General features: G+C 37.6%; 1 protein-coding gene across 1 annotated transcript in view; it reads right to left on the bottom strand.

Moving 5' to 3' along the window:
- Nucleotides 1–288: 288 nt before the first annotated feature.
- LOC105534809 (F-box/LRR-repeat protein 4-like) overlaps nucleotides 289–24,669 on the bottom strand; it is a gene marked incomplete at its 3' end in the record, with an annotated part of 39,052 nt that continues 14,671 nt past the window's right edge. Inside the window, exons 2-5 of the mRNA XM_011973681.1 lie at nucleotides 18,068–18,185; nucleotides 10,578–10,695; nucleotides 9,362–9,945; nucleotides 289–634 (exon numbers count right to left, since the gene is read on the bottom strand). Coding sequence (XP_011829071.1) covers nucleotides 289–634; nucleotides 9,362–9,873 — 858 coding nt within the window. The remainder of the gene's footprint in view (nucleotides 635–9,361; nucleotides 9,946–10,577; nucleotides 10,696–18,067; nucleotides 18,186–24,669) is intronic.

Consider the following 24,669-nt stretch of genomic DNA (forward strand, 5'->3'; position numbering starts at 1 on the left):
AAAGTGGATTGTTACTTATTACTGATTTTTGTATTTGGTTATTATTAGCAATATGAAAATACATACTTAATAGTTTATCCAGAAACACTAAAGCCAAACCAAAACAAAAGCAGTGAAATTAGTTAAAACATGATTTTGTCTAGTTTTTCCAAAATCAAAATATACAACACATCAAATTACATATACCTTACCAATGCTCAATTACCAATGCTCAGTAAACATTAATATCTAAAGACTAAAAATCTATAGTGTTTTATCCAATACTGCTGCTAAATATTTTTGGCTTACCTCATAAGGTAGTTTATCAAAATATCCATTATTTGGCCCTTCCCTGAGGACAGCACTGCTAAACTTTTTGTTAAGATTGTCCATTCCACAACCATCCTTTTCTTCATAGGCATCATCATCTATATCATTCATGTCAATAAGTGAAGTCTTGAGAGAAAGCACTGGCTTGTCCTTCACACCATGTAGCACAACTGCATCTAATTCAGTGTAATAATCCAGAAGAGAACTATTTACTTCCAGTCGTATAAGATTTGTGGGAAAATTTATCTGCTTAATACAAGGTTTAAACTGGCGAGCTTGGGAAGCATTCAACTTCGTAGGTCTCTCTGACCAAAGAATCTCCCATCTGCCAAAAAAAGAAACTTCCCTATAATACAGTTTAGAATGAGATCTACTGGTCCCTTAAGGTTATAGCCCCATGCCCAATATGTCACAGTGTGAAACAAAGTCATCAAAATAAACAGAATCCAATATAAGTATTGTTCCCAAGATATAAAGACTTTAAAAAACCAAATGCCACAGACCTTATTACGTAATTTATTTTTATAAGTCCCCAAACAGTCCTTTTTTTTATAGATTTCACATTGGTCAGTTTAAAAACCGGAACATGTAGTTAGAGGTAGCTGAACAACATTCCATTTTACAAGATAAGTAAACTCAAAGTAAGAATAAAACACATGAAGATGAAGCTCTCCTGTGTACATAGCTTAAACCAACCGCAAAAACTAAACTGATCATTTTGCTTCACAAAGGTCTCCTACTTCAGCCTTTCCATTTCTGTCACTAGCCTCATATAAACGCAAAATTTTCATATTATCTTTTTCTCTTTATTTTATCAAATCATGAAGTTTCATCAACTGTTTCAAGAAAGTGTTTCTTATATATGCCCTTCTCCTGAATTTCCATTTTTGCCATCTTTAAGTTATCCTTATATCCTTAGTATCTAGCAAATATCTAAACACATAAAAGGGGAATAACATTCTCCTATTTCTCCAAATGAACTCCTGCTTCCCAGCCAGATTAATCATTATTTTCCATGCAATAAACTTATTTCCACCTTTATGTCTTTGCTCGTGTTATCTTCCTCCCCATGAAATGCCCAACCTACTATTATCTGCCTATCTATTCTTCAAGGCCTAACTTATATTCCATCTCCATATAAGTCTTCTTATAGAACTATTTTCCAAAATTAAAGATTCTTCATAATCATAGTATCATCAGGTACTTAATATACTTATATGTCAGTTAACTATTTCTTTAATATTGTTTCTAATAGAGAAGAGAAAATTAGAAACATTTAAAAAATACTTCAATTATCATCCTTCCTCTATTCTTAATTATTTACTGTGGCTAGTAAAATTTTTTAATAAAGATTTTACATCAAAGAATAAGAATATTTTTAAGTCTCTCAATATACACTACAAACTGCTTTCAAAAAAGCTTATGCCAATAGTACATAAGAATGATCACTGAAAGCATTAAAAATAATCTCTAGTTTGATTGTGAGCCATATCTCCTTATGATGTAATTTGTAATTCACTGATTACTAATAACACTTAATTTTTTTATATACTCATTAATTACATGAGATTTTTTCCACCAATAAATTGTTCGTTTATTTTCCTGGCCCAATGACCTACTGAGATCTAAGTAAAAACTGATAATGGCAAAGCATAGAGGCAACTGAGAAAAAAAAAAAAAAAGAATTTGAAATTCAAGGAAGAAATCAGAGCCAAAACTATAGAAGCCATCAACATATAGGTACTCCAACTGTTTTAGGCCCAAGAATGGACCAAGAAAAGCATATAGCCACAATCTTGGAAGAATAGAGAGGGAAGTATGGCAATTTCCACCTCCAGGAATAAAAGCAAGCTCCAGAGGAATTCTAATAAACATATCACGAAGGGAATCAGGAACCACAGAACAGGGAACTTTAACAGTAGGGACTTTTATTGAAGTTTCCAGAATATTTAAAATCCCATACTTGTTATTTTTGCTGATTCTCTCCTGAAATGTAGGAATAAAATCCATCAAACATAAATAGCCTGTGAGTACTTGTATTCAGAGGCAACAATAAAGTAGCAATGGAGAAATTAGTTACAATCTATAACCAATCTTGCAAGGCAGGGAAAGAGTTCCAAAGAATAGAGCAGGCTGTGGCAGGTTTAATGAGGAAAGAGAAGCAGGTGGGTATCTTCTTCCAGTGACAAGGCGGAAAAATAAACCTGGCGTGCCAACCTGAACCTAAGAAGTGTCCCTAGAGATTAGCTTGTAAAATCAAAGGTTCCTAACAAAGGAATTGATTTGAATAACTCTAATGTAAATATATGCAGTAAAACAGAGCTAGTCATATAGGTGCTGGGGAACAGAAGCTGAAATATCTAAAACAATACTGGTGAGAAAATTCAAATTTTGGTCTTACTCTTTCGTCACTACTGCAAATTGACACCAGACAATGCTGGAGGAACATCTCCAAGAAACAAGGACCCCTCAAGACCCTATGAAATAACCACCTATACTGGTTTACAGCACATGTGAACCAAACCAACCTTTTTGTTTAGTTTCAATGGGGAGTTTTGTGAGGCCTAAGAAAAACACTGAAAATATAATATAGAAATAACGTCTGCCAAGTGCTTAGCAATAAATAAATATGCACACAATACAGGTCTTCATGTATAATTTGAAATGCATTATAATGTAAATCAAATTAAAAAATTATAAATATAAGTATAAAGATACTGATTAGAACATAAATATTCCATTTTAATAATGCATTAATCTACAAAACTCCTCTCTAGCTACCTTGCAGAACATGCAAAATAGACAGGGTGAGATGATGCTTTAAACTGACTTCCTTAACATTTCTAGCATGTTTAAACTTATTAGGATTAATGTTATTTTAGCATCATTCTTGCTTCTGACTTCTATATAGCATGAAGATTATTTAGTTACACATATATCAGAAGCTGCAAAAATTACACTTAAAGTAGAATATCAGGATCGTACCTGTCTTTAGATAAAGATTTAAAAATATGTCTAAATATTAAAAATTTGCAAGTAAATCATTAGTTTTTATATTTTACTTTTATTTTTCTTGATAATCGAAAAAGCAACAAGAAAAAAAAGACAAAAATTATTTCTAGGTCTGTGGACACTTGAATTAATATTAACTATGAGACCAATACAAATAGATTTTCTGCTATCTGCATTAAAGTTTCTGTTTAAAATTCCCCAACAGAGCTAAAATGTATCATTTCAAAGTTAAAAAGAGAAAGGTATCTATCTTACCCAACAAGAGAATATTCAAATTTCTTTTTATTCTGGAAAACTAAAGCCAGAATAATAAAAACTAGTCAGTGACAACAAGAAAACAAACATAAACATATGCACATGTACACAGGGGTACACACACATACACACGCACAAACACACACACATTCTGGAGAAAGCCCAACTCTTTTAATTCTCTAGCCCCAGGGCAGAGTTGATATGATTAAACTCCTTTAGGTCATGGCCTCTGTAATATGTACATTTACATGTTTAGTATTATGCTCATACACTGTATTTACCTACTGGACAAATCTGACAAACTCTAATGTACTCTTTAAGTATTTTAAATCTCGAGTATCACATGTGCAAATTTCAGCCTGGAATGTCTTTGAGACTAGGCTTACAGTCTGCATCTGGAGCATTCAATTCTGGGATGGTAACCAGCACAGCCCATTTAATGTTCTTTCTGTTGATTGTACTGGATGACTACTATGTGTCCAGTGCTCAGAAACAATAAACCATTCTCTCTATGACTGTTGACTTGCTGTTATACCACTGAGAAACATTCTCCAGGGCAACCAGGAAGCAGTGGGTAGATGAGAGGAAGAGAGATGTTTCATTAATGGAAATCAAAGAAAGCAAGTTTTCTAACCTGTATTGAGGCTTGAAGCCAGGCAGATGAGTACATAAAGCTTCCCTGCAACCAAAATTTATCCTAGCCAGTTAGTATATCTAGTAGCCAGCAAAGAAAGTTATCTTGCCAACCCTGTTCCATTTCACTAGCTGAAAGTAAAGGAATAGTATAGGAAAACAGAAATAAAAGTAAAAAGTATTCTGACAGGTGTATCTATTCACTCCCTGCCTCCCAGACCATTTCTAATTGGAAACTAATAAACTAGCATGTACTTAAAAAAAAAAAAAAAAAAAAAAAAATTAACTAGCGAAGAGCTCAGTCAATTCTGAGTTAAATGACAAAATCATGTTTCTTGGCCCACAGAGTCGAAAGGACCAGGTCATGACAAATTTGTGAAATCGTTACTTAACTCAATTTGGTAGCAAATTCTATGAAAGCCTCTTTTTTTCTCCCTGCTTTCTTAATTTCAATATTATATAGTTGGAGTGCTTTGTACACTGAAAAAAAATTCCACATCATTAAATTTCATTCCCAAATAACTTTATTCCAACTGGTTTCTTTAATCTGACCTCTATTTGTCATCTTCCTCTTCCCCTTTTCCTTGTCTCTCTCTTCCAAATGGTAACCCTGAGCTAGCCTACTTTCTGAGTCTTACATAGGCATCCATTAAGATATTATTCACAGGACTAGGGCACTCTAAAACCTGCAACCTCCACCTGCTGGTTTCAAGCGATTCTCCTGCCTCAGTCTCCCGAGTAGCTGGAATTACAGGCGCCCACCACCATGCCTGGCTAATTTTTGTATTTTTAGTAGAGATGGGGGTTTCACTATTTTGGCCAGGCTGGTCTCGAACTCCTGACCTTGTGACCCACCCACCTGGGCCTCCCAAAGTGCTGGGATTACAGGCGTGAGCCACTATGCCTGGCCTTTTCCTTTTCCTCTTAATAAGGTATTAAGCAAGAAATGAAAAGACTTTAAGATCTGGTAGAACTGCCTGTAACTTTTCCACTTCATTTACTGAACAAAGAAATGCAATCACATGAAATAGGAAAAGACTGGTTTTAAATTTTAAATGTTCTGGGACTAAAAGTAGTTAATTTCCTGCAAATTCCTGAGCTACTCCAACACACTCTTGTTTGTTAACTTCTAAGGGGGGGATATAAAATTAAAATAATAGGCAGTGCAGCCCAGTGGTTCCCAAACAGTAGTACAAGATGGAGTTTTCCATCACTAAGTGTGAGAATGCACATTTAGTATGCACCTATCACACATATATGTTCTTATAAAATTGAAAAAAATCTTTATTCAAGATTCTAATCATGCTAATTTCTTGGTATAAACTGAGTTGCTTAAGTAATCATTTCACAAATTTGTCATGATCTGGTCCTTTCGACTTTGTTGGCGAAGAAACATGATTTTGTCATTTAACTCGGAATTGACCAAGCTCATCACTGGTTAATTTTTTTTTAAAACAGATGCATAAACTTTTATGAAATGATGGTGATGATAGATAAAATTGGTATTTTGTCTTTTCACTGTACATTAATTTAGCACAGTAAATAATCCAACAAGTCGATGAGTTCCCTAATGTTTATGATCATTATTATGTTACTAGTTTATTGTGACTGACTCCTCCCACTTGAACTCCATTCACCTGCACACCCCCCATCTCATCAGTTCTATGTGCCACCCTGCAGATAGGCTTGCTTTGCTCCTAAGGGTTTACACCTACAACCTCCTTCACAAAACTACCTTGGGCTTCATCTAGGGAGTGACATGTGCCTGGAAGACTGACAGTCCCCATTCCCACCCTTCCAGCCCATGGTCGAAGTCTGGTTGGTGCAGGAGTACGAGAGTCCAGCTCTCTAGCAACTTTGCCTCCCAGCAGACTGAGACTTCACATGATATTGCATCCTTGCTTGACTTTTTCCCATCGTGCTTCCTCTACTCCCTTACTAGCTTCTCCCACAGTTTTTGCATAATAAATTGCAGAGGAATAGTCGCCTCAAGATATTCTTCTGGGAAGCTGGATCCAAAATTCTATAAAATCCAAAAGTCTAGAAACCACTAGTTTAAATCTTAAGAATGTCACTCCCATGTCTGCATTTGCCAATAGCTTATTCTCTGCATTCTTGGACTTTTCTCACTTCTTCAAACACCATGATCTTAGCTCACGATCTCACCTTCAAATGTGCTGTCGTTTCTCCTCCTTTCCTATCCACACTGGGGCCTCACTCAACCCTCAGGTTGCAGGTAAGTCACTTCCCCAGGGAAGCCTTCTCTGAGCCCATAGATTAGGTTCTCCCCTCTGCCAATACATGTTCTATATGGTCCTCTTCTAGGCTGGCCTGTAAGCTCATAAAAGAGCCATCTCTGTCTGACTCTCTACTTGGTTCCTAGCAGTAAACTAGCAGAGAGGGTGTTCAATAAATGTTTCTGATTGTATAAAAAAATTCACCCAAATGTTACCAGTTACTGAATTTGGGCAGAAGAATTACAGATTTTTTTCATATATATTTTCCTTTTTTTTGTATTTTCTAGCTTCTTTTTAAACAATGAAACAGCTATTGATTTCATAATCAGTAAAATTTAAAAAGGCTTTTCATATACCTTAATAATATATTGGTCACCTTTTTTTCTCTTAAAATGTAATGATATTTTCAGTAGATTAAAGCTGAAAATCAGTAAAGAAAATCAGAGATACATGTATAAATAAAGTTTTAACTTTAATCACAATCACACACCAGTAACTCTCAGTAACCCAAGAGCATGATTTATACTTAAAATTAGTTATACAGCTGTTAAGTTTTACACTGGAGAAAACACATTACATGTTCCATTGATCTCATCCCTAAATCTTTTCAGATTCTTGGGAAAAAGTGGATAACTTTGTAAGAAGAATGACAGAGTCCTAATAAAACAATTCTCATGTAAGAAAAGATCCTGCCATGCACGGTGGCTCATGTCTGTAATCCCAGCATTTTGGGAGGCCGAGGCGGGCGGATCACCTGAGGTCAAGAGTTTGAGATCAGCCTGCCCAACATGGTGAAACCCCATCTCTACTAAAACTATAAAAATTAGCCAGGCATGGTGGCATGTACCTGTAATCCTAGCTACTCAGGCGGCTGAGGCAGGAGAATCTTGTGAACCCAGGAGGCAGAGGTTGCAGTGAGCCGAGACCATGTCACTATACTCTAGCCTGGGCGACAGAGAGAGAGACCCTGTCTCAAAACAAAACAAAACAAAAGATCCTACCCCGGTAATACTTTTTTTTTCTTCTTAAGGAGAAAAAAAAATCTGATTTTAGTTAAAGTATGCTGGCTTTCTGAGATTAAAAAATGACTAATAACATTATTTGCAATGAATTATTAGGTAGTTCTGGGGGAAAAAAAGTAAAGATTATACCAGCAATCTTCAAGTTGAGCTGTACTCTGTATGCTTTCTGGCAGGCCCTGGAAGTGTTCCCTTAGAGATGAGGGGACAGAGACATCAGAGGAGCAGCATGTTACAGAGGTAGCAGCTGACCCCTGCCCACCTCCTCCTGCACTGGCAGCTGGCCATCCTACAGCTGAACAGGCGCCCTGATCTGCTCTCAGGCTAGAATAAGCTCCTGAGAGCAGGGATTTTTATTTACTTTGTTCATTGCTCACTGACACATCTCTAATACCTAGAACAACACCTAGCACATGGTAGACACTAAAATATTTAATGAATGAGTGATTTAATAAAGTGATATAAAGTCCTAGGAACTGCTAAGATTCATAAGTAATAGAAAAAATCAGCAAATAATATGATCAGATAGTTAAAGGAAAAAGAAATATAAATGGTTTTTAAACATATGAAAAGATTTCAACCTCAGAGATAATAAAAGAATTTTAACAGTTAACATGAGATAACATTTTTCACCTATTAAATTGCAAAAATATTGAAATTTATTAACATACTCTGTAGGCGAGGCTTTGGCAAAACACTCATGTACATGCCCTGCTAGTGGGAATATAAATAGTACAGACCCTTTGGAGAGGAATTTGGCATTATATATCAAAATTACAACTGTTAAAAATTAAAATTAAATGTAATTAAAAATAAATTGTTAAAATGCAAAAACAAATGTTAAACATTACAAAATTATCAAATTATCCTTGGTTGAGTAACCTTCTTCTGGGAAATTTATCCCACAGATATACTTGCACACATGTGAAGTGACTTATGATAAGGTAATTCCCTGCATTAATGTTTATAACAGCAAAAGACTAGAAACTACTAAGTGCCCATCAATGGGGGACTAGTTAATAAGTTGGGGTTCATACACACTATGCATTCCTTGCAACTGCAGGAAAGAATGAGGAAGCTCTCTTTGTACTTACATGAAAAGAACCAATATATACTACTGTGTGAAACAAACAAGGTACAGTACAATGTGATAAATATGCTTACTTTTATGCATAAAAAAATAAAATTACATTTGTATTTGCTTGTATCTGCACAAAGAAATTCTGGAAAGATACAAAATGAGCGATAAAAGTGGTTTATTTGAGGGCAGAATGGGTCCTAGGCACATGGAGAACAGGGTACGTGCAAGACTGCATTATATTAATATTTTTTTTAATTAGGAGGTTGAATGACAAAAATGAGAGCCAAGGAGCTGCTATGTGCAAAATAGGCTTATAGGGAGAATGCATGAATTACTTAAAGCAACACTGATTTTTAAATGAATATGCTTGTTGCAAAAACATTCAACTAACATTAAACCAAATCCCCTAAGGACCTCCTCTTAAGTATCACTCACAGGCCTATTGTGAGTTGTTGAAAAGATTTAAAAGCAATAACATGATGCCTGTTTGAAAATATCTTCAAAGTCAAATTTCATACTAACGTCTCAGAATGGTCCCTATGAGTTCAAATTGTGTTTTTTGGTTTTGGTAAATTTTATGAGATGCAAATAGCATAAGCCATGAATATTATAGTGTGAGGTACTACAGGTATAAAGCCTGCATTAAATCTTTATATGAGTGATCTCTCTTTCCCATCAGAAAACTAAGGAATATTTTCAAAATCAAATTCATGTAAATCACTATAAAGAATGTTTGCAATAAAAAAGATATCCAATATTAAAACAACCAAAACCTTTCTACCATATAACTTAGGTCATTAAAAAATTAGTCTTACCTTACTTCAGTTGGTGGATTTGGGGAATAAGGATTTGCAGAACAAGCGAGAATTCTGATGACTGCTCCAGGATGATAGGTTTCTAGAACATGAACAGCTGTAGGATACACCTGTTGTTCAAAAGTAAGTTCCACATAGTCCTGGCTCTGAAAATTAGGTGGTGTCCTCTTGAATGGCAAGGAAGCACTAGGACACTGATCCCACCATGTCCCATAAGTTCGAAACACAGCTGTCTGAGTAAAGTCACCAGAACTTGGGAATACATTTGGTACGCCAGCCAAATTCCACATAGTATAGGACATACTATTCTCACTTCCATAATGGGAACTGAAATCCACTACTTCTTTGGCATACTGGACCACCTCCGCATTGAGAGGAGAAGTCCGGCTGTTTGATTCTATAGTTCTATGGCAGTTCATCATCTCTCCTCTTGTAGCTGTCCTGGCTCGGCGCCGAAGGCATATATAATAAAACATAGTCAGAACTGTTAACATGGGAAAGACCGGTGACATCTAGATGTGAATTATGAAGCTTCAAAAGGTCAGGTGTCCTCAGTAAGACGCATGAACTCTTTGAAGGATGTTCTAAAAAAATGAATGGTTTGGTGAAGTAAAATAATTTAAATAAGCCGAAAAATGCATGGATAAGGTAACAAACAGGCTCTACCCTCAATGTAATTTCCCAGAATGAAACTAAAAAAACAAGTTTTAAAATACAAATGTGAAGTCATGTTCTAATGTATTTTTAAGAAACCTAAATATTGTTATGTATACAATATAGTAAGCAAAACTATATTATAAGGCAATGGAAGATATATAATCCAAAAAGCCGTATTTTATACAAAATTATAGCCATCACTCAAGAAATACTAAGTCTTTGAATCTGAAATTAAAATTATTTAAATTACACGGTGAATGACTAAAATACTGCTGTAAATTCAAAAGAATCTTAGGCATTGCTGTAATTTTACATGTTAACAAATAATTCCCTACTGTTAATTATTACTCTCTTCCAAACATACTAAATTCAGATTTCACATTATGGGAATATAGTTTTTTTGGTGCTGACAGTTAATCCAGATGAACTAAATTAACTGCCGTACACATCACAGATCACCAGACAGTGTTTAATTTATAACTCTTAGCATTATTTGTTAGGGCAGTCCACGACTGGCTGGCATCTGGTTTGTTGCCAGCTACTCTTAGAAATCACTCACCCCGGATAGAATGGCCACAGGATACACATGGGAAATGCAAAAGTTGGCATTCATCCATGTACCCTGAAATTTTCATACTGACTTCAGGTACAAATGCTGACATGTGACATTCTTTTACCTGTAAGACAAGAGTTTTGGAAAATATTTTTATGTCCAAGTCTCAAAGTCAGAATATCCAAAAATATGATTATAAGTAAACAGTCAGTTATTCAACCTTTCAAATCAAACAGGCCACATATTTCTATTTTGTACACAATTTTAAATAACGTAAAATAATGTATTTTTTAGATGTTATGCTAGAATATAATAAAGATTTAATAATGAACACTATCTATAGAGAGGTTGCAAACTCACAGCTTTTGTTTCAAACTATGTTTGCATACATATTTTACCGAGGCCAAACAGGGGTTTTTAAAAATTTGATCTAGTTTGTAACCTTCAACAATCAACAAGACCCCAAGAGGCACGAGCTCTCTCAGTGGCCACTCTTGTTCCCAGCCAGCTCTACCCATTTACAACATAGGCTGGGGCCCATCCTCATTGAGTAGGTAAACTTTTGTTGACAAAAACAAGGAACTATGAAACAAACTTATTTTTGTACCTGTAAAGTCTTGAGTTTAACTTCTAAGAAAGGAGATGTACCAACTTTTCTTTCTTTTTTTTTTTTTTTTTTTTTTTGAGTCAGAGTCTTGCTCTTGTCGCCCAGGCTGGAGTGCTGTGGCACAATCCCGGCTCACTGCAACCTCTGCCTCCTGGTTTCAAGCGATTTTCATGACTCAGCCTCCCGAGTAGCTGGGACTACAGGCATACGATACCACGTCCAGCTAATTTTTTGTGTTTTTAGTAAACACGGGGTTTCAACACGTCGGTAAGGCTGATTTGAACTCCTGACCTCATGTGATCCACCTGCCTCGGCCTCCCAAAGTGCTGGGATTACAGGCATGAGCCACCACGCCCGGTCCCAACTTTTCTTTAATAGAGTGACGTACTAGTCTTCCAAAACTTTAGCACTAAGATTATAAAACATTATTTGCACTAAATGTCCCTTCCACTCAAAAACCTCCAATGCCTTTTTCTTACCTACAAGATATAATCTAAATTCGTTGGTTTGGTATTTTAAGGCTCTCTTCAAGCTGGACCAATCTCATCTTGTCTAACCCAGCAAACCCAATCAAGTTCTAACCACGCTTCGTATTTTACATTAAGTCTCGCTTCCTCTATCATTTCTTTTCTAACCACTTTTTTCCACATCAGTAGCCTTACTTTCTGACACCTACTGGCACTGCATTTCTATAGGACATATATACCTTAGTTCCTCTAGGGTTTATATTAGGAGTAAGTCTCTTGAAAGAGGGAATCTAGCCAAAGATCTTTATTTCTCAAAGTACACAGTACATAATAGGCACAAAATGTTTGACATGTTGATAGAAAGGTGATGAGCAAACTAAAAAATTGTAAAAATCCAAATAATTTTAAATTGTATAACAGCATCCCTTTGCGTCTCATTCCCAGACAGATCCAAACACACTGAAATGCTTAAAAATATAAGCACTGAAACACTAAAGAACTGAACTTGAAACAAGTGCAGAGAATCCACAGTTATAAGAAACTAAGAAGAAAGTCAGCTGGGCATGGTGGCTCACACCTGTAATCCCAGCACTTTGAGAGGCCGAGGCAGGTGGATCACCTTAGGTCGGGAGTTTGAGACCAGCCTGATGAAAATGGAGAAACCCCATCTCTACTGAAAATACAAAATTAGCCGGGCATGGTGGCACATGCCTGTAATTCCAGCTACTCAGGAGGGTAAGGCAGGAGAACTGCTTGAACCCGGGCGGTGGAGGTTGCAGTGAGCCAAGATCGCGCCATTGCACTCCAGCCTAGACAACAACAGCAAAACTCTGTCTCAAAAAAAAAAGTCAATGAGCAGAAAAAAGAGTCAATGAGCAGAGGTGAGGGGCTCAAGCTAATATGACTCATGGAACCAGTTACAGGCCATAATGGTTACAAGGGGGCTCCCTAACACCCAATGAGAGACATTATTTCAAGACACTGGTCACAGTTGGAAGGACCTTCATAAAGCCAAAACTCTGAAAGGATCACCCTATCCATGAAACCGGGACTATAAAAAGTTAGCTCACTGGCGAGGAAGCCCAAGTAGGCATGACATCAACTAAGGCAATGGGGGGAAAGTCACCAGAGGAAATCAGAACCATATTAGGCATGAACCACACATAGAGTGTGGGACTAAATTCACACAACCTTCATGGTTTACAATCCCACCCTATCCTCATGCCAAAAACCGAAAAAAGAAAAGTAGTCCTGAACTGGTGAAACTTTAGGACCTGGTAAGAGCAAATGTGAAAACTCTTTGCAGGAATGCTTCCAAAGCACAGAACAGACTAAACCTTTACTAATGATGCATCACAGTAATAAGTTACAGACCAGAATAGAAAATGAACCATGATGAGAGACAGTCAGTGGACTCACCAAATAGAGGGATTTACAGCACAAGAACAAGAAATAACGGAATAACCAGAATAAGACTTTTTCCAAAGAAGGGCAACAAAGCATATATTAAAATAAATAGGCTGGGCATGATAGCTCATGTCTATAATCCCAACACTTTGGTAGGCCGAGGTGGGAGAATCACTTGAGCCCAGCGGGGCGGAAGTTGCAGTGAGCCAGGATTGCACCACTGCACTCCAGCCTGGGTGACAAAGCCAGACCCTGTCTCAAACAAACAAACAAACAAATAAATAAATAAGGTGTTTCTGTAGCATACACTTATTGGATGTATTCATGAGTCAATGAACCAGATTCACCTCAGGACATATTATACCAAATACTAAAGTATGTCATGTTAAAATTGGGGGAAAAAATAACTACCTGTTATACTACTTCTTTATTCAAACATTTCACCTACCACGAGTATAAATCTGTCAAATTAAAAAAATATATATTTAAGGCTGAGGCTGGAGGATCACTTGAGCCCAGAAGTTCAAGGCTGTAGTGAGTCATGATCGTATCACTGCACTTCAGCCTGAGCCACAGAGCAAGACCCTGTCTCAAAAACAAACAAACAGACAATTTTTCACAACTCAAGTCTCAATCCTTAACACAAAAATTTGAAAGGGCACAAATCTTTCTTTTACCATATACACTTTATTTCAAAATAGGGCTGCAGATAAATTAAGAATCATTTTTCAAAGTTACTTGAGTCTCCTCTTTTCAAGAAGAAACAGAATTAACAAATAAGTTAAAATGCAAAAACAAAATTTAGGAAATAAAGAACAACGTATAACACATATTCAAACCAATTGACAAATCAGCTAATTTGGAAGACTATGGATGTGTTATTCCTGGAAACCATCAAAGGAAGGACAGAAAACCATCTGCCACAGTGGATGAATAAGTTGACTGCTTAATCTTTGGACATCATGTCTCACTCCACGGTCTATAAATTGCTTCAACTAAGCTCCTCCCACTTTCTTTATAAAACTGTGTTTATCAAAAAGTAAAACAGTTTTTTAAAACCAAAGAAATACCTGCAAAATAAAATATCATCATTCATGTGAATTTTCACAAGCATTTTTGGCAAAAAGATTTTAGACAAATTGTGAAAGTCATATTCTGTTTGACATACCAAGCCACAAACTTTGAAACTGTTTCCCAGCTTTTACCATTGTAGATTATAAGATAATATCAAAAGCAGCAAGACTGTCATATGGGCAGTATTATATTTAAGCTGTGTTAAAGTTAAGCAAAATTTTGCATTGAGGCAACATACGAAAAAGTGAGTTATAAACTGTAAATATATGTGTTATATGTTCAAACTTCTTCAATATAGAAATGTAAAATGGATGCTTTAGTTTTTTCCAACTATGGATAAAAATAATATTTAATGCTAATTTTTTCAGGAAATAAAAATGGCAAAAGAAATTTTTAAAGGAAGGAAATGCAGTGTATGACACACTGAAAAAGCAAATATATTTATTCTTTTTCCAGCAGTGCTATTCGGAAAATGTTATAGAAGTTAAAACCTGTTTTTGAAAATAAGCAAGGCATAGAAATAAAAAAGACAAATGTACAAACCCATTGCTAACGTCCTTCATTGATTCTAAACTCCTTTCCAATCTACTAAGATGACACATAAAAGTGTTTTAGGGGTGGGGAAGAACATATGGAGAAGAAAGGATAGCTCTCTCTACTTTTCCCTGGGAAATGAAGCTGAAAAAGGGAATGAAGCCATTGTCTCAGGACTCGTGTGGGGAGCAACGACCAATGCAGAAGTCCAAATTGTCCAGGCGCTGTCTGGACTTCTGCCAAGGCATGGAGGCAATTTGTGGTAACCAATGAATATCCCAGTGGGCAATGAACCAAGTGTAAAAGATACAATAACTCTATTTTATGAGGAGAATGGGATTCAAAGATAAAATTATTTTTCCCACCTGGTGCAAATAAATAAATATTAGTCAGGAACACTTTAATTTGTCCAAAAGAGTGATTATAAAATGGACCTTCCGGGAGACATTCTCTTTTCTTGTTCATTCAAAAAGCTATTTTAATTTTAAAGACTCACAACATATAAAAATATTATTTTCCATTTAGAGTAAGTCAGAATTAGGATGATCTTCATTTCATTTGTTGCTTAATTCAATCACTGATAAACAACGACTATAAGTGAGAAATTCTCTACACTGAACATTTATACTAGCACAATCAAGGAATACCAAAACAACAGCCATTTTAACTTGTATCATGAGACTTTCGTACTCCTTGGGAAACAACTTGCTTTTATACGACATGATTTTTTTATAATACAACTTAGGTTTCAACCACATCTTCCATATTATAAAATGCTTAACAAAGTTAAATAACACAATTACAGAGAAAGCAGTAACAGTGGAAAAGAGAAATTAAGAGGTATAGACAAGGGAGAACATATGTTTACTACTGAGATTTGAAGTGAGATGGGGAATCGATGAGGCGGAGAGAAGCAGGATGGCAGGAGCTGCCGAGAAGTCGGCTTGTACTTCGAAGGGAAAAGGAGGAAGGAAAAGGACTGTTAATAAAATAACAAAGGGAGCGATCAGAATGAACTAGAGCCAGGATAGTGTAAAGGCTAGGTTCACAGTGAGATGAAAGTACCTGAAAACAACTTTAAAACGGAAAAGAGGATTCTCAACATATACTAAAGTGAAAAAACATGGAAAAAGACAAAAAGGACAGGCAATAAGGCACAGGCATACATAGAAGGCAAATTGTAACAATATTTACTTGCAAAAGAGCCCAGAGAGACATGTCAATGAAGTCATGGGGGGAGGGGGGAAAGAGTAAGTTTAGACAGCTTTGCTACATAGTACCAAAATGTAATTAGAATGCTCCATGTGGTAATGACTCAAGAAAAAAGGCCGACCCTTAAATGATTATTATTTCTGAATCCTGCTGAAACTGATCAAGACACACTATTTTGAGGAAGGACTTTTCTGCTTGAATCTAGAAATCAAAACATAGGGGAATGAAAGAAAGTATTAATGGAAAAAGAGGGGAATGATACGTGAATTTGATGCAGCATCTGAAATTCCTATCAGTTCTCTTTCCTGGCCAGCCACCTCTAGCTTTTATATCAACTTGTGCTCTTATGCCCCCTCTTGCCTCTGGTAACTTCTCAGTCTCCTCCCAGGTTTTCTTCTTCCTAATTCTTCTCATATACACAGAGGTACCATTAAAGGAAGGCTGTCTTTTTGATAACATGATATACAAGAACATTCAATCTAACTTTGAGCCCGCCCTCCCCTTCCCTTTCATGTCCACACCCACCACCCTTGCTGTAGACCCATCAGAACCTCCATCATGCTCTCAGCAGCACTCCTGCTTTCATGCCTCAGCATCCTGAAATCTTCAACTAAGGCTGGATGGCTCTGGAATGCCCACTCTCTTCCACTGCTTGGCACTCTCTTACTCAACCTTCAAGGTCAGGTTCATACTTTATCTACCATGCACCTTTCCTCTGCTCTTCTATGTTCATATGATTTGCTATTCCTTACATGCTGAAATATTTCTCTACCTGAATAGACTTATCCCTCAAGTTTGGAGAACATGCCTTAATTATAACTATACCCTTAAGGCCTAGCACATGCCAATATATGCTCAATAAACATGTGTTGTTTTACGGAGATTGGAAGAGTAGACGGCATAAGAGAATTAAAATAAATCAGTTTAAAATAAACACAGAAATGAAACCAGCGATTCTTCATGATAAGGCACATGTAAACCAAAAAATGATGCAAGAAATGTTCCATATCTTGATACAGAGAAAAAGAGAGAGGAAATGGGTAATAAAAACTGAAACGCAACAGGTAAAAATCAAATGTATGAACTTCTTTGAAGCCATCCAAGAAGGAATAGTACATATATTGAAATTTTACTGTTCAAAGAGAATGAAAAAAGTGGCAACTTCTGTTAGTACAAAAGCAGCTTCTGAATACATAAGAGTCTTGATTCTGGTCACAAAGAAACTGATTGAAATTAAAGAAAGATTCATGAAAGAGACGATTAGAGAGGTAAAAGAAAGCTATTTCCTCAAATACAACGATGTTTTTGCACTCCAAATCTATGTTAAAGTGGTACGTTGATTATGGAGAACTGGAAAAACTATGGCTGAAACAGAATTTCTTAAAGAGATAACCTACGAGTTAAGACAAAAGAGACGGAGAATCGCTTGAACCCGGGAGGCAGAAGTTGCAGTGAGCAAAGATCGCACCACTGCACTCCAGCCTGGGTGACAGAGCGAGACTCCGTCTCAAAAAAAAAAAAAAAAAGAGAGAGAGAAAGAGAGAAGAGACAGGCTGTAATATAAGAGCAAAGGTAACAAAACAGGTTAATATTGTTCTGGTATTAGATGGATGTAAAGGAGCAAAGGCCAAGCATTGGAAAAACTCCTCTTTTTCTTCATCATAATTATTGATATTCTAATTGTACTAGATCTTAAAAAACACTGAAAAAATGTAATAGTGTCAGTATGGAAATTACTTGGGATGGTATCTTAAGGTTTTATGTGCCTCTCTCTTCCTCTAAATAAATTCTTCCCCAGTTAAAACATTTTTATTGGCCGGGCGCAGTGGCCCAAGGCTGTAATCCCAGCACTTTGGGAGGCCGAGACGGGCAGATCACGAGGTCAGGAGATCGAGACCATCCTGGCTAACATGGTGAAACCCCGTCTCTACTAAAAAAATACAAAAAACTAGCCGGGCGAGATGGTGGGCGCCTGTACTCCCAGCTACTCGGAAGGCTGAGGCAGGAGAATGGCGTGAACCCGGGAGGCGGAGCTTGCAGTGAGCTGAGTTCCGGCCACTGCACTCCAGCCTGGGCCACAGAGCAGACTCCGTCTCAAAAAAAAAACAAAAAACAAAAAAAAAACCATTTTTATTATGACTGTATTTTTCAAATCAATAAGGCCCCAATGTAGAAAAAATAGGTGGAGTTCTTACCTGAAACATATGGATCAAGAGGAAGACTGGAGACTCCTATCCAGCTTCAAAGCTTCTTGAAAATCCAAGCAAATGAAGCAAATGGAGAAGGCAAGGGAACCAGGCCAGGAAGAAAAATCTAAAAGGAGAGCAAAAACCTTAAAAACCAGAGGTAAATAGTACCACTCTCTTCAAGGAATCAAGGTAGATCTCAAAAATCAAGGAAATGATGCAAAAAGTCTGGAACACAGTAGACTGCAAAATCTTCTGCTGAGTTAATGAATAAATGGCAGGAACTAAGCAAGAGGTAACCAAGAAGTCAACTAGGAACGAATCTATTGGAAAACAAGAGATAAGATTCAGAACAAATTTAAACTACGAATTGATAAAGGTTAGTTCTGCAGAATGTATTCTTTCTTTCCTAGAGTTTCTTTAACAAGCGTATCTAAACTTCTGAAATATTTCATAATCAATCTTTAGTAGCAAGAAAAGCAGAAAAAGGAATTGAAGAAATCTTTTTTTTTTTTTTTTAAAGTAGAGCTATAGGATGAGTGGAATGGTTTTTTTGTTGTTGTTGTTGTTTTTCTGATATAATGGATCTGGAAACCCTCTTCCTGCCCAAGATGCTATCTCAGAGTGACAAGAAAGGATATGTTTCTAATTACACAGGTAAGATGACACAACATAACTTAGAAATACATTCCATTGTTATATTACCTATATATTACCTTTTTCTTCAGGGTTTAATGATGGGTAAGAACAAGCCATCTGAATGAGAAGAACTGTGAATCTGGAATAACCCTAAATCTTTAGCAGATACGCAATGCATATTTAACTGAAATATTAAAGATTGGAGATATCTGGTTGAGGATAAATTTAAGGAACTTACTGAAGAAAGAAAAAATGATATTTTGTTTATTAAAGTCATCCTAATTATGTGAATTTACTGTAGCCAAATATTAGCCATATATTTTTGTACATTAACATAGAGAACATTTTACCTAGAAAAAAATATAACAAAAAATGCCTAACAAAAATCCAAGGACAATACGTCTGTCATAGCTTGCCATTATAGTTAAAATAGCAACTAACTAAAATGGTTTAATACTGTTAAATTAACTTTAGTATAAAACGCACCCCACTTTAAGCATATAATTTGATGAGTTTTGACAATGACAGAAACCAACATAACCACCACCAAAACCAAGAGACAGAATATTACCCCAGCCTAAAAGGTTCCCTGGTCAATCACCTATCCACAACCTGCGCCAGGCAAAAACTGATCTGCTTTCTGTCACTACAAACCAGATTGTCCTTTATTCCAGAATTATATGAAAGTGAAATAATATAGTATGTATAGTTGACCCTTAAACAACACAGGTTTGAACTGTGTGGGTCCACTTATATGTGCCTTTTCTTCTGTCTCTGTGACCTCCGAGACAGCAAGACTGACCCATCCTCTTCCTCCCTCTCAGCCTATTTAACATGACAACCATGAGGATGAAGACCTTTATGATGACCCATTTCCACTTAATGAAGAGTAAATATATTTTCTCTTTCTTATGATTTTCTTAATATTTTCTTTCTCTAGCCTATTTCATTGTAAGAGTACAGTATACAATACATATAACATATAAAACATATATTAACCAACTGTATATGTTATCAGTAAGGCTTCCAGTCAACCATAGGGTATTCAGTGGTATTTAAGCTTATGGGGAGTAAAAAATTATAGCTAGATCAACTGCATGAGGGATCGGCACCCCTAACCTTCATGTTGTTTGAGGATCAACTGTATTATTTTATATCTAGCTTATTTTATTCAGCCTGTCTTCCAGATGTACCCATGATGCTATGTGTATGAGTAATTCATTTCCTTTTTATTCTGAATCAAATCCTATTATACAGTTGACCCTTGAACAATGTATGGGATTGGGGCACTGACCCCCTGTGCAGTAAAAAATCTGAATATAGGCTGGCATAGAGGCTCATGCCTGTAATCCCAGCACTCTGGGAAGCTGAGGCAGGTGGATCACCAGAGGTCAGGAGTTTGAGACCGGCCTGGCCAATATGGAAAAACACTGTCTCTACTAAAAATAAATTTTAAAAAATCTGAGTATAACTTTTGACTTACCCAAAACTTTACTAATAGCCTACTGTCGACCAGAAGGCTTACCAATAACATAAACAGTTGATTAACGTATTTTGTAAGTTATATAATGTATTCTTACCATAAAGTAAGCTAGAGAAAAGGAAGTATTGTTAAGAAAATCATAAGAGAAAATATACTGACTACTCATTAAGTGAAAGTGAATTACCACAAAGGTCTTCAGTCTGATCTTCATGTTGAGTAGGCTGGGTAGGCTGAGGAGGGAGGAGGAAGAGGAGGGGTAGACCTTGCTATTCAGACTACAGAGGTGAAAGTGATGGAGGAGGTATAAAAAGAGGCAGGAGAGGCAGGCACATTTGGTGCAACTTTATGGAAATATACTATAATTTCTGCCTGATTTTTTGCTTTTTCATTTCTCCAAAAATATCTCTATACAGTACCAATCCTTCTTCTACCGTTTGCTTTAGTTGCAGTGTCCATGTCACAGAAGGGTCCATGTTGTAAAAGAAGTCAAAACCGTCCAGAATAACTGGAACTTTCTGCCAGATTGTCTAATGTCAATTTGTTTTCTGGCACTGCTTCTTTTATGTCTTCTTCCTCGTCATCTGGCACTAATTCAGAAACACTCGTCTCCACCAAGTCGTTTTCTGTTAACTCCTCTGGTGTGGAGTCTATTAGCTCTTGAATTTCTCTAAGATCCGTATTTTGAAACCCTTCATCCTCCTCCCCCTGCACCTTTTTTTTTTTTTTTTTTTTGCCATATCTACAATCTAGTTCATGATTTCCTTGATTGGTTCTGTCATATATCCTGTGAAGTCACGTACACTATCGGTACAGTTTTCTTTAATTTTCTTATTGTTTGAGTCTTGATGGCCTTCACAGTTTTTTCTGTAACAATGGCATATTTATGGTGTAATCCTTCTGAACATACAGGTTCTCTCTGTTGAGGTTCTCATCCACAGAGCTGACAGTTCTTTCCATAGAGTACCATGTATAATAAGCCTTAAAGCTCCTTACGATCCCCTGATCTGCAGGCTGAATTAGGGACATTGCATGTGGGGACAAGTGGAATACTTCGACATCTTCAGTGGTAAACTCGTGGAGTTCTGGGTGGCCAGGGACCTTGTCTGATACCAAAAGAACTTTAAAAGGCAGTCCCTTATAGCAAGGTATTAATACCTCCTGACTTCAGGGAGAAAGCATTGATGAAATCAATCAAGAAAAAGAATTCTCACTGTCCAGGCCTTCTTGTTACATAACCAAAAGACTAATAAGTGGCATTTACCTTTTCTGTTTAAGGCTGGGGGTTAGTAGCTTTACAAATAAGGGGAATCTTGATCATAAACGCAGATGCATTTGCACAAAACACCAGTTACTCTGTCCCTTCCTGCCTTAAATCTTGGTGCTTGCTTTACTTCTTTAATAACAAATGTCTTTTGTGGCTTTTTTTCCCCCCAGAATAGGGCACTTTGTCTGCATTTAAAACCTGACTGAGGCTGGGCGCAGTGGCTCATGCACTTTGGGAGGCCAAGGCAGAAGGATCACTTGAGACCAGGAGTTCAAGACCAGCCTAAGCAACACAGGGAGACCCTGCCTCTACAAAAATAAAACATAGAAAAATTGCCAAGTGTGGTGGTGTGCACCTGTAATCCTAGCTACCTGGGAGGACTGCTTCCACCTCAGGAGCCTGGGGCTACAATAAGCTGTGATCATGCCATTGCACTCGAGCCTGGGTGACAGAGCAAGATCCTGTCTCCAAAAAAAAAAAAAAAAAAAAGACAAGACGGAAGGAAGACAAGTCAAGAAGGATGGATGGGATTGGGTGCCAAGATGGCCAAATAAGAACAGCTCCAGCCTCCAGCTCCCAGTGTGAGCGACAGAGAAGATGGGTGATTTCCGCATTTCCAACTGAGGTACCGGGTTCATCTCACTGGGGCGTGTCGGACAGTCGGTGCAAGACAGTGGGTGCAGCCCAACGAGTGAGAGCAAAAGCAGGGTGAGGCATCCCCTCACCTGGGAAGCGCAAGGGGGAAGGGAATTCCCTTTCCTAGCCAAGGAAAACCATGACACACAACACCTGGAAAATCAGGTCACTCCCACCCTAATACTGTGCTTTACCAAGTTCTTAGCAAACGGCACACCAGGAGATTATATCCCACACCTGGCTCAGAGGGTCCCACCCTCATTGCTAGCACAGCAGTCTGAGATCTAACTGCAAGGCGGCAGCGAGGCTGGGGGAGTGGCGCCCACCATTGCTGAAGCTTAAGTAGGTAAGCTGCCGGGAAGTTCGAACTGGGTGGAGCCCACCGCAGCTCAAGGAGGCCTGCCTGCCTCTGTAGACTCCATCTCTGGGGACAGGGCATAGCTAAACAAAAAGCAGCAGAAACCTCTGCAGATGTAAATGTCCCTGTCTGACAGCTTTGAAGAGAGTAGTGATTCTTCCAACACGGAGGCTGAGATCTCAGAACTGACAGACTGTCTGCTCAAGCGGGTCCCTGATTCCCAAGTAGCCTAACTGAGAGACATCCCCCACTAGGGGCAGACTGACACCTCACACGGACGGGTACACCTCTGAGACGAAGCTTCCAGAGGAACAATCAGACAGCAACACTTGTTGTTCAGCAATATTCTCTCTTCTGCAGCCTCCGCTGCTGATACCTAGGCAAACAGGGTCTGGAGTGGACCTCAAGCAAACTCCAACAGATCTGTAGCCGAGGGGTCCTGACTGTTAGAAGGAAAACTAACAAACAGAAAGGACATCCACACCAAAACCCCATCTGCATGTCACCATCATCAAAGACCAAAAGTAGATAAAACCACAAAGATGGGGAAAAAGCAGTGCAGAACAGCTGAAAATTAAAAAAATCAGAGTGCCTCTCCCCCTCCAAAGAAACGTAGCTCCTCGCCAGCAAAGGAACAAAGCTGGACGGAGAATGACTTTGACAAGTTTAGAGAAGAAGGCTTCAGTCGATCAAACTTCTCAGAGCTAAAGGAGGAACTATGAACCCAGCATAAAGAAATTAAAAACCTTGAAAAAAGATTTTACGAATGGATAACTAGAATAACCAATGCAGAGAAGTCCATAAACGACCTGATAGAGATGAAAACCATGACACGAGAACTACGTGACAAATACACAAGCTTCAGTAACCGACTCGATCAACTGGAAGAAAGAGTATCAGTGATTGAAGATCAAATGAATGAAATGAAGCAAGAAGAGAAGTTTAGAGAAAAAAGAGTAAAAAGAAATGAACAAAGCCTCCAAGAAATATGGGATTATGTGAAAAGACCAAATCTACGTCTGATTGGTGTACCTAGAAAGTGACAGTGAGAATGGAACCAAGTTGGAAAACACTCTGCAGGATATTATCCAGGAGAACTTCCCCAACCTAGCAAGGCAGGCCAACATTCAAATTCAGGAAATACAGAGAACGCCACAAAGATACTTCTCGAGAAGAGCAACTTCAAAACACATAATTGTCAGATTCACCAAAGTTGAAATGAAGGAAAAAATGTTAAGGGCAGCCAGAGAGAAAGGTCAGGTTACCCACAAAAGGAAGCCCATCAGACTAACAGCAGATCTCTCAGCAGAAACTCTACAAGCCAGAAGAGAGTGGGGGCCAATATTCGACATTCTTAAAGAAAGGAATTTTCAACCCAGAATTTCATATCCAGCCAAACTAAGTTTCATCAGTGAAGGAGAAATAAAATCCTTTACAGACAAGCAAATGCTGAGAGATTTTTGTCACCACCAGGCCTGCCCTACAAGAGCTCCTGAAGGAAACACTAAACATGGAAAGGAACAACCCAAACCAGCCATTGCAAAAACATGCCAAATTGTAACGACCATCCATGCTAGGAAGAAACTGCATCAACTAACGAGCAAAATAACCAGCTAACATCATAATGACAGAATCAAGTTCACACACAGCAATATTAACCTTAAATGTAAATGGGCTAAATGGTCCAATTAAAAGACACAGACTGGAAAATTGGATAAAGAGTCAAGACCCATCAGTTGGCTGTATTCAGGAGACCCATCTCACATGCAGAGACACACATAGGCTCAAAATAAAGGGATGGAGGAAGATCTACCAAGCAAATGGAAAGCAGAAAAAGGTAGGGGTTGCGATCCTACTCTCTGATAAAACACACTTTAAACCATCAAAGATCAAAAGAGACAAAGAAGGCCATTACATAATTGTAAGGGATCAACTGAACAAGAAAAGCTAACTATCCTAAATATATGTACACCCAATACAGGAGCACCCAGATTCATAAAGCAAGTCCTTAGAGACTTACAAAGAGACTTAGACTCTCATATCATAATAATGGGAGACTTTAACACCCCACTGTCAACATTAGACAGATCCCACTGTCAACATTAGACAGATCAATGAGACAGAAAGTTAACAAGGATATCCAGGAAATGAAATCAACTCTGCACCAAGCGGACCTAATAGACATCTACAGAACTCTCCACCCCAAAGCAACAGAATATACATTCTTCTCA

The sequence above is a fragment of the Mandrillus leucophaeus genome, unplaced genomic scaffold (genome assembly GCF_000951045.1).
Source record: "Mandrillus leucophaeus isolate KB7577 unplaced genomic scaffold, Mleu.le_1.0 Scaffold1392, whole genome shotgun sequence".
Taxonomy (NCBI): domain Eukaryota; kingdom Metazoa; phylum Chordata; class Mammalia; order Primates; family Cercopithecidae; genus Mandrillus; species Mandrillus leucophaeus.